The sequence below is a fragment of the Varanus komodoensis genome, unplaced genomic scaffold (genome assembly GCF_004798865.1).
Source record: "Varanus komodoensis strain SLA01 unplaced genomic scaffold, ASM479886v1 scaffold87, whole genome shotgun sequence".
Lineage (NCBI taxonomy): Eukaryota > Metazoa > Chordata > Lepidosauria > Squamata > Varanidae > Varanus > Varanus komodoensis.
Window position 1 is genome coordinate 1,699,056 of NW_025336565.1, and position 9,734 is coordinate 1,708,789.

At 60.7% G+C, this 9,734-nt stretch overlaps 3 protein-coding genes across 3 annotated transcripts in view; 1 reads left to right on the forward strand and 2 right to left on the reverse strand.

Moving 5' to 3' along the window:
• The window catches only part of LOC123016619 (phosphatidylinositol 4,5-bisphosphate 3-kinase catalytic subunit alpha isoform-like), a 15,470-nt gene extending 14,422 nt beyond the window's left edge, over nucleotides 1–1,048 (forward strand). The window contains exon 15 of the mRNA XM_044417135.1: nucleotides 806–1,048. Within this exon, the coding sequence (XP_044273070.1) occupies nucleotides 806–1,048 (243 nt within the window). The remainder of the gene's footprint in view (nucleotides 1–805) is intronic.
• Nucleotides 1,049–2,538: 1,490 nt separating this feature from the next.
• Nucleotides 2,539–7,159, reverse strand: LOC123016620 (phosphatidylinositol 4,5-bisphosphate 3-kinase catalytic subunit alpha isoform-like). The gene is made up of 9 exons (XM_044417136.1): nucleotides 7,090–7,159; nucleotides 6,589–6,929; nucleotides 6,047–6,153; nucleotides 5,771–5,892; nucleotides 4,686–4,764; nucleotides 4,150–4,320; nucleotides 3,890–4,007; nucleotides 3,619–3,770; nucleotides 2,539–2,940 (listed from the first exon to the last, which is right to left on the reverse strand). Exons 1-9 carry the CDS (start codon nucleotides 7,157–7,159, stop codon nucleotides 2,655–2,657), a joined length of 1,446 nt encoding a protein of 481 aa, XP_044273071.1. The 3' UTR covers nucleotides 2,539–2,654.
• Nucleotides 7,160–7,359: 200 nt separating this feature from the next.
• Nucleotides 7,360–9,734, reverse strand: part of TFR2 (transferrin receptor 2) — a 14,187-nt gene continuing 11,812 nt past the window's right edge. The window contains exon 18 of the mRNA XM_044417138.1: nucleotides 7,360–7,404. Within this exon, the coding sequence (XP_044273073.1) occupies nucleotides 7,360–7,404 (45 nt within the window). The remainder of the gene's footprint in view (nucleotides 7,405–9,734) is intronic.

Sequence of the window (9,734 nt, forward strand, 5' to 3'; positions counted from 1 at the left end):
GGGGGGGGGGGGGGGCGAGCCGCGGCCTCTGCCTGGCCCGCGGGCGCCCCCTGCCGCCCGCCGCGCGCGCCGCAGCATCCCGCATCCCCGTCCGCGAGTCCGTGCGCGGACCGGGCCGGGCGGGGGGCAGCTGCTTCCTCGTGGGCAGAGCCTGCTCGACCCGTTGCACTTCCGGCGCGGGCCCCCGGGGGCTGCCGCAGCTCCCCTGCAAGGTCCGGGGGCAATCGCAGAATAGCTCGGCGTAAAAGGGAGGGGGCAGGTGCGTGCAAAATGGGGGCTGGTGCGGAGAGGGCGGATGGGGAGCGACTCTTCTGCGTCCTTCGTTACGCGAGAGCTGCCCCGCAATGCAGAGCGATGGGGGATCCGGGACGACAAAAGGGTCTTCACGCAGCCTGGAGAACCCGCTGCCTCGAGGCGCAGGGGTGGTCCCCACTGGGTGGCCTCAGTGAGTGGGCAGGAGGCCGTCAGTGGCTGCTGGTCCTTAGGGTCACCTTCGATACCAGGGGCAGTGCCTATGCGAGCCCATTACTGGGGAATGGGGCTGGAGGGTCCCACTGCCCTCCTGCCTTGCTTGGGGGTCTCTGGTGGGACCACCTGGTGGGCTACCGTGGAAGCCGAGTGCTGGAGCAGCCAGGCCAGCTGCTGGGACGGCGCGAGGCGGACACCTGGCCTGGGTCCTTCGTATGTTCGCTCCTGACTCCCCCGGCCCCCCTGCACGGGAGGCTGCCAGACGTGGGGAGCAGAGCAGTGGGCACTCGGGACCCCTGCGCTGCGCTGCGCTGCCGACAGCCCCGCTTTGTCCTAGGTGGAATTCTACTTCCTGTCTCCATACGTGGCGGTCACGGAAACCCCGTTCCGGCACATCCTGCACGGCCGGGGGCCCCACACGCTGGGGGCCCTGCTGGAGCACGCCAGCCTCCTGCGAGAGGCGCCGGAGGACTTCGACGAAATCCAGTTCCGGCACCAGCTGGCGCTCGTCACCTGGACCCTGCAGGGGGCGGCGAATGCCCTCAGCGGGGACGTCTGGAATGTCGACAACAATTTCTGACTCCAGCGAAATTCCTGTGAGGGTCTCCCGCAGCTGGAATTAGGAAGACACGAGCGTCCCTCTTCGGCCAAGGTGGCTGAACGCGCCTGATTAATTCAGGCAAGCAAACATCCGAATTCTCTCCCGCTTTCTCTCACACACACAGAATTTCAGCCTACACCCTTCCATATCCTCTGCTCCGGCCTGATCTTTCCTTTCCCAGCTCCTAATTTATCAGTGGCAGGGGTCACTATAAATTGTTCACGTAATAACATGCCGCATTTGTATCCTCCCACTTAATTGTTAATTATGTTGTAGCGATTTGCCATCCTAATTCATCAGGAGCAGCTATGAATGGAACAGATGCATTGCAATATTCTTCTGCCTTCATTTTGTGCGCCCCCCCTCCCAAATTCCTATTTGTTGACAGTCCCTCTGCGGATCCCTCGCCGACTTAATTTATCAGTGGCAGGAATGGCTATAAATGTGCATTGCTATGTGTTGTGATGAAAATCTACTTGCTTACCTCACTAATAACGGGAACTTCGTTAATTTGTCAGTGGCAGAGGTCACTATAAATTATTTCTTGTTACACTGCTGTGATTATTCCTCGCCCGCCATGTTCTCGGGCAGATCTAGCGCACAAACACGAAGGCGAGATCCACGGGGAGGGATGCGGCTCGATGGGCAGCCTTCCTCCACGGGGCCCCCAAGGAGCCCCCAGTCCAGCATGTCAGGAACGGCGGGGGCGGGGGGGCGCGCCCCGCAAGCGGAGGGGAGCCATTTCCTGGCCCTGCTGCGTTTGCGTTACGAAAACGGGGCAGGACGCAGGGCCGCCCGGAGCTCTGCCCTGCCCAGGCGGGAGGGGGACGCTGCGGCGCCCCAGGGCCGGGCCGGCTCGGCTTGTGGGGCTCGGAGGGGTGAGGCCGCTGGCCGGGAGGCCCCGCACGTGGGCCAGCCCGCGCTTCTCCCCGCCACTCCCTGGTGCGCAGGAGCCGCAGCCGAGCTGAGCGACCCCCGCCCAGCACCGGCGCATGGCTTTCCCCAGCCGGACCGTCTTTCTAAAATTTTATTTGCAAAACAGAACTCCTTTCCAGCTCTGGAGATTTCAAGTATAGTCGCTTCCCCGTCAGTCCCTCCGGTCGCGCGAACGGCGCCCAGCCGTGCCCCCACAGCCCCCGCCCCATCCCGGCCCCCATGGGCCTCGGGCGCCGCGCTGCCCGTGGGGCAGGGAAGAGCCGGTTCCCGTCCCGCTCGGCCAGGGAAGCAGGGAAGGGGCCCTCGTTCCGCGAGGGGAAATCCACTCGCCCCCCGGGGGAGGCCGGCTGCGCCCCTTCCTCCAGGAGGTGCCCCAGGCGGAGGCCCGGGTCTCCGCCCTCTCCCAGACCCTCCGTAGCCTCCTCAGCCGGGGCCTCTGCCCGGCCCGCCCAGCCCCTCTCCTCACCTGCCCCAGGCACACCAGCCCTCCGGGCTCCTCTCTCTGGAGCGGAGAGGACAGGACCTGCAACCAGGCGGCCTGGGGCCGTGCGGGCTGCCGCCCTCGCTGCCGGGACGGGGCCGCCCCACGCTCTCCTCCCGCGGGCGGGCGGGCCGGTCGTGCCCTCGTCGCCCCGGCCCCCTGCGCCCCTCAGTCGTGGCTGGCCTCGCTCAGGGGCATGTGGCGGATGGTGTGGAAGATCCAGTCCATCTTGGTGGTCCAGCCGCCGTGGTGGGCCTCGTTCATCTGCTTGGTGAAGTACTCGAGCGCCTCCTGCTCGGACTTGTCCAGCGCCAGCGTCTTGCGCAGGTAGGCCACGTCGTCGAAGGACTGCAGCTCCGGCATGCCCGACCCCAGCATCATGGAGAAGAGGTTGATCAGCAGGTTGGCGTGCTGGCGGATGGCCAGGTAGGCCTTGTAGCACATCTCCTGGAACCTGGTGGGGCGAGGCTGCGGTGAGCGGGGCCGGGCCGGGTGCCCGCAGGGCTGCTGGGGGGGCGGGGGCTGAGGGAGCCCCCACGGGGTCTCGCCTCGCTTGGCAGCCTCCGGAGGGATTTGACTGCAGCTCCCGCCACCCCTCGGCTAGCAGGGCTTTCAACGGCTGCCCACACCTGACTCGGGTACCGTGGGTCTTCCCAAGTATCAATTGATCTCGGTGCTGCTACGCTTTTAATGCTGTACGGTTTTGTAATACCTTGTGGGACATGTCAGGATTTTGTAGGTTTTTGATTTTTTGTAAGCCGTCCAGAGACTTTTGGTATTGGACGGCATAGAAAAACTATAAATAAATGAATAGCTAGAACATAAACATAAGCAGTCCGAACATAAAGCATAAATGGACAAAAACGAGAGCGGCACTCTTTGGAAGCATCCTTTAGCCACATGTGTGTGCTCTTGGTTACGCACGAGAGTGTCGCTTAGGCTCACAAGCAGACACTTCTGGGTCGTAATCCCAAAAGTGAATGCCAGGAGGAACTCAATGCCTGGAAGCTTTCCATGAGCACGCTCCAAAAACCACATCTTTCTCTCCGGTTGTGGTCCCCTGAAGCTCCTTCAAGCTTCAGCCCCGGGCCGGAAAGATTCTGTACCGCTCTTACAGATGCCTGGTCCCCACCTTTCGAACTCTTTGGTCTTGGTACATTCCTGCACCCCTTTGCTGATGACAATCAGAAAGTCCTGCGTGAGGACGAAGGGCACCCGTTCGCGCTTGTAGCCAAATTTCTTCTTCTTGTGGTCCAGAAAATGCCCGAAGTCGATGTGGAACAGCTGCGGGGAAAGCAAGAGGGGCTGGGAGGAGACGGGGCTGGCGCGTTCCGCCCCCGCGGCCCGTTTCCCCGGGGCCTCCCTGCCCTAGGAGGGCCGGGCCGGGCGGGGGATGCTCTCACCTGCCCGTCGTCCTTGACCATGATGTTGCTGTTGTGCCGGTCCCCGATGCCCAGGATGAAGGTGGCGACGCAATAGCCTGCGCAGGAGCGCGTGAAGAGGTCGATGGCCGCGTCGTACCTGAGCCGAGGAGCGGCCTGTCAGCACAGGCGCCGAGGGGGCCCGCCCCGCCCTGCCCCCCGGAGAGCCCTCGACCCCACCCAGCCCCCTGCCCCGCGGCGGGGCCTCCCGGGCCCCTGGGCCGGGCCCCGCGCGGACTGACCCCTCGCCCTTGTTCTTGTCCTTCAGCCAGTGGTGCAGGGCGTTGCTGTTGAACTGCAGCGCCCCCTTCAGCCCCCCCTTGCACTGGATCTGCATGATGGTGTGCGAGCTCTTGACCACCTCGATGAGGCCCACGCAGTCCCCGATGGACAGGCAGCCGTAGGGCAGCATCCTGCAGGGGACCGGAAGAGAGCCGGGGCACGGGGCTCAGGGGGGGAGGGCCGCGCGGGGGCTGCAGGCCGGCTGGTGGGCTCCCCCCCGGAGGCCACTGGGGGCTGCTGGGTGCAATGGCCGCCAAGGACGGGGCTCGGACCCACACCTCTGGAGGGCACCCAGTTGCGGGGGCCTGGTTCCCGGCACAGTCCCATCACGCACATCCAGAGAGGGAGGCGCCACGGCCCCGCGGAACAGGGGGCCACACGGGTGGTCGTGGGAGGGTGCGGGGCCGGCTCCGCGCCTCTTCCGGCGCCCGGCCCCGGTCACAGCCCTGTGGGTCCCACCCACCCTGCCGCCGGCCTCCCCGAGCGGGTTCTGTACCGGAGGTCCAGTCCTTGGTTCTGCCACATGCTCTCCATTATCCGGATGATCTGCAGCGTCAGCATATCTTGGCGGAGGTCTGTGGGTGACAAAGCCGGCGGGTGTCAGCGAAGCAAACCCAGCAGCGTCCGAAGGACCCGTCCAAATGATCTATAATGGGTTGAAAAGTGGAACGGGGGGAGATGGGCCTGGGTGGGGGCAAAGCGGGGAGGAGCCACCCCAGGGACGCCGCTCGGGCCGTGCCGCCGCCGCCTGTGCTTTGAAACGCTTCTGCCGGCGCTCGGGGCCTTCTGCGCGGCTTTATGCATTTTAACTGGCTTCCGAAAACAGCTCAGAGATGCCCTTTGAGACGGGCCGTGGCATATCCGATGAATTACTTTCAGCTGACTAACTCGTGGACTCTCCAAATTCTGGAGTTGAGCTCGGACAAATGTTATCTTGCTTATCGGTATCCTTATGATCAAAAGGGGCAGTCACGGCGGCTAAGAATAAAATCCAGGCTAAAAAGAAAATCATGTTTAAACCAACATGAAAAGAACAACATTAAAGCACAGTCCCAGGATCAGCAGCAGCAGCGAATTAACCCGTTTGGCCTAAGACTGGCTCCGGTTCCAAAGCTTCCTCAGTGCTTCCTACCTGCACCTCTGCCTGCAGGTACGGACGGTCGAGAGCTGGGCAGCGGGGTCTGGCATCAGAGCAGCCCCCCCAGTCCCCACCCCCGGAATCTGATGGCTTCCTTGGAAGGAAGTAAAAATTGGGCACGGGGGCAGCAAGGGCTGCCAGCATACATTTGGGGAGCCGCTCACGTGGCCGCTGCACCTGGCCGATGGAGGCCGGGCCGTGGGGGGACGTCAGGGAGCCGACGCTCCCACGAGGGACCCTGTGAGCCCACCTGAACTGAAGCGGCGGCTGGCCAGAGTCAGGAGGCCGCGGACAAGCAGGGCCCGGGGGTCGCTGCAGCAGGCGGTGCCCGCCGGCATGTGGGCGAGAGCCCCTGACCCGGAGCGGCCCGCCAGCTGCCCCCGGAGGCGCGCAGGCAGTTCCCCGGCACTGCCTCCCTCCCCGCTCGGCTGCCCGGCTCTCACCGTCTCCGTTTTTGAATATGATCTCGTGGTTTGTGAAAAGCAGCTCGGACATGATGTCGGGGTTCTCCCAGTTCAGCCACAGCGGGCGCTTGGCGGAAGACATGATCCGGCACGCATCCAGTCTGTTGGAGAAGGCACGGCGCTCGTGGCTGCAAGAGCGGAGGCCCTGCGGGCGGCTCTGCTCCGCCTGCCCTTTCCCGGGGAGCCCCGGGACCTGAGCCCCCGCCCCCCACACTGGCCGGCCTCTTCCCTGCCAGGGGAGCCGTCTGGCCTTACCGCAGGTTCCCCAGCTGGTGCACTGGGTTGAGCGGGCAGATAAAGCCCTGGAGGGCTTCCATGTAATCCGGCCTCCTCATCTGTTCCACCAGGAACTTCATCTGCATCTTGTGAGGTTGGGGGGGACAAAAGACACAAAGACAAAAGACACCCTGAGCATCTGCAGAGCCCCTCCCTGCGGGCTCCCGGACCCCCAGCCACACCCCGCCTCTTACGTAAAGCTGGCCACCGCCTGGACCGGGGCTGCGGAACTGCAGGCCTGGGGGCCACGCCTGGCCAGGCCCCACCCCATGCCCCCTGCTGGGCTCAGCCTCCCCCACCCCCTTTCCAGAAGCCTGGCAATGAGGTCTTGGCCCTGCACTTTCGTCCTGCGCTGGGAGGAGGCGCCCAAGAGTCCTGGAACGGGCTGAGAAAGGGGCTTTCCGTACGCCCCCCCTCCCCAGCGACCCAGGCAGGGGCAGTGCCCTCTCGGAGCCCGCTGTGGCCAGGAGCCCCCGGTGCGGTGGCGCGGGGCCCCTGGGCACGGAGCCCGAGGTGGATACCTTCTGCGTCTCGTCCTTTTTCTCCTGCTTCAGGATGTCCGTGAGGTTGATGAGCTTCTCCATGGCCTCCACCTGCCGGTTCAGGTGCTTGAGGTACATGCCACACCCGCGGCAGAAGGCCTCCAGCATCAGCCCGAAGCGCTGCGAGACGGGCTTGCTGTGCATCTCAGACCTGCCAGAGGCCACACAGTCCACATCAGCCGCACCCCGGCAGCCCACGTGGGGCGGCTCGGCTCTTCCAGGGCCCTGGGGAGCCCCGGGGAGCAGAGGGGGAGCTCGGCGTTGGAGGGCGGGCTGGACCCGCAACAGCCCCTGCGCCTTCGCGTCCTTCAAGGCCCACCCTTTCCAAGAGCGCAAGAGGAGCCAGGCCAGAGCGGCTGAAAGCCATTCCCGGCCAGCGCTCTGTTGGCACAGTGGTCAACCAGACGCCCCAGCGGGGAGCCCGTAAGCAGGACCCGACTGCGAAACGCCCTCCCTGCCTGCTGGTGCACGCGAGCCCACCCCCAGAGCCAAGGGTGCCTGCCGCCAGCCATCCGTAAGGAAGCTGCCACACGCTCCAGGTGGCGCCCATCACGACGTGATGCGCGGGGGGCAGGGGGGTGGGGATTCCACCATCCCGCCCACCCACACGCTCATTTCATTTCCATGCAGCCCAGAGCCAAATCTCCGGGCAACACTATATAAAACACACCCTCCTAAAACATCATAAACAAGCTCACCGTGCAAATCTAAAGCAAATTTAAAACAGGTGCAATAACTTGAGGAAACTGTTTAGCCCCGCTCGGCAACTAGCCAGTCCCGGGAAGCGGCCTGAACCTGGCACGGAAAGGCAGCAGGGCCGGGGCCAGGCGGGCCTCGGCGGGGAGCGTGCGGTGCTCTAGGCACGTCCCCGTGGCCAGCCCCGGCGCTCTCCCACAGGGGTGGAGGCCTGGCAAGGAAGGGGCGGCGCCGTCCTCGCCCGCCTCGGGGCAGCCACGCGAGGTGGGGGCTTGCCGCGAGGGGAGCCCCCATTGCCGCGAGCATTCGGCCCGTCCGTCGTGCCACGTGGGAGGAGCCCGTGGGAGGGCAAGTCCGGGAACACGGCTGCCAACAGACGCCGGGGAGAGCGCTCCGGTGCGCCACCTTGGGGGGCACGGCCGGGGGCTCGCCCCTTGGCTAAGCCCACGGGTGACCAGGGGAGTGGGCGGCCTTGGGGTAGCTGCTGGGGAGTGTGGATTGATGAATGGCTTGGCTGCAAGCGGGGCATGTATAATTAATGATATTAACTCTAACCAAAGGGGAAAGGTGGAACAAACCTATGTGATTCGATCAGATTAGGTGCAGTGTAAATGGGATTTTTATAGCCATTTATACAATCTCAAGTTAGGTATGTGAGATTGCATAAACATAAGGATGCAGAAGAGGCGATGAAGAGAACGTTTTCCAAGGAGTTCAACTTTCTCAATGATAACGTAAACAGATTTGAGTCAAGCTCCATACAAAACTAGGAAAAAGAAACTAAGCAAGATATTGAGCAGATGCTACTAAAATATAGGAAGAGGTTTGTAAAAACTGAAATTAATTAGGAATGTTTAACCGAGGAATTCAAACAAGCAGAAATGTACACAGGGAATTTAAAAACATAATACGGGAGAGGCAAGAGGGTTTGTGAGGCAGGTCCATATACCTTTAGCAGACACAACTCGAAAAGGGTTGATGAAAAAGAAAGGCACTGGGAAGAACTGTAATATTTCCACTGTAACATACTGTAGATATACAAATATTAAAATCAGGTGTTTTAAAAAGCTGAACATTCTGAACTTTCTCAACTTTGCTTGAGCAGAATTTTCTGCACGGCTCAGCATCTCAGCCCATTCTGAACACATTCCAACCATCAAACCCATGCCAGGACACCTCGTTTTCCGAACCCTAACCCTACCCTGGGGCCCACCCCTAACCCTGATATAGGGCTAGAGTTCCATTGAAAATGATGCAATTTTCAAAACGCCTTCCTTGAGTAGCGTTTTCTGCCCAGCTCATCATTTCTGCCCATTCTAAGCACATTCCAACCATCGAAACCATGCCAGGACACCTCGTTTTCCGAACCCTAACCCTACCCTGGGGCACACCCCTAACCCTAATACAGGGCTAGAGTTCTATTGAAAATAATGCAATTTTCAAAACGCCTTCCTTGAGTAGCTTTTTCTGCGCAGCTCATCATTCCTGCCCATTCTAAGCACATCCCAACCATCAAAACCTTGCCAGGACACCACGTTTTCCGAGCCCTAACACTACACTGGGGCCCACCCCTAACCCTAATATAGGGCTAGAGCTCCATTGAAAACAATGCGATTTTGAAAAAGTCTTCCTTGAGTAGCTTTTTCTGCGCAGCTCATCATTTCTGCCCCTTCCAAACACATTCCAAACATCAGAATCACTCCAGGACACCTCGTTTTCCTAACCCTAACCCTACCCTGGGGCCCACCCCTAACCCTAATATAGGGCTAGAGTTCCATTGAAAATAATGCGATTTTGAAAAAGTCTTCCTTGAGTAGCTTTTTCCGCGCAGCTCATCATTTCTGCCCATTCTAAACACATTCCAACCATCAAAACCATGCCAGGACACCTCGTTTTCCTAACCCTAACCCTACCCTGGGGTCCACCCCAACCCTAATATAGGGATAAAGTTCCATTCGAAATAATGCAATTTTGAAAAAGCCGTCCCTGAGTAGCTTTTTCTGCCCAGCTCATCATTTCTGCCCCTTCTAAACACATTCCAACCATCGAAACCATGCCAGGACACCTCGTTTTCCGAACACTAACCCTACCCTGGGGCCCACCCCTAACCCTAATGCAGGGCTAGAGTTCCATTGAAAATCATGCAATTTTCAAAATGCCTTCCTTGAGTAGCTTTTTCTGCGCAGCTCGTCATTTCTGCCCATTCTAAGCACATCCCAACCATCAAAACCTTGCCAGGACGCCTCGTTTTCCTAACCCTAACCCTACCCTGCGGCCCACCCCTAACCCGAATAAAGGGCTAAAGTTCCATTGAAAATAATGCGATTTTGAAAAAGTCTTCCTTGAGTAGCTTTTTCTGCGTAGCTCATCATTTCTGCCCCTTCTAAACACGTTCCAACCATCGAAACCATGCCAGGACACCTCGTTTT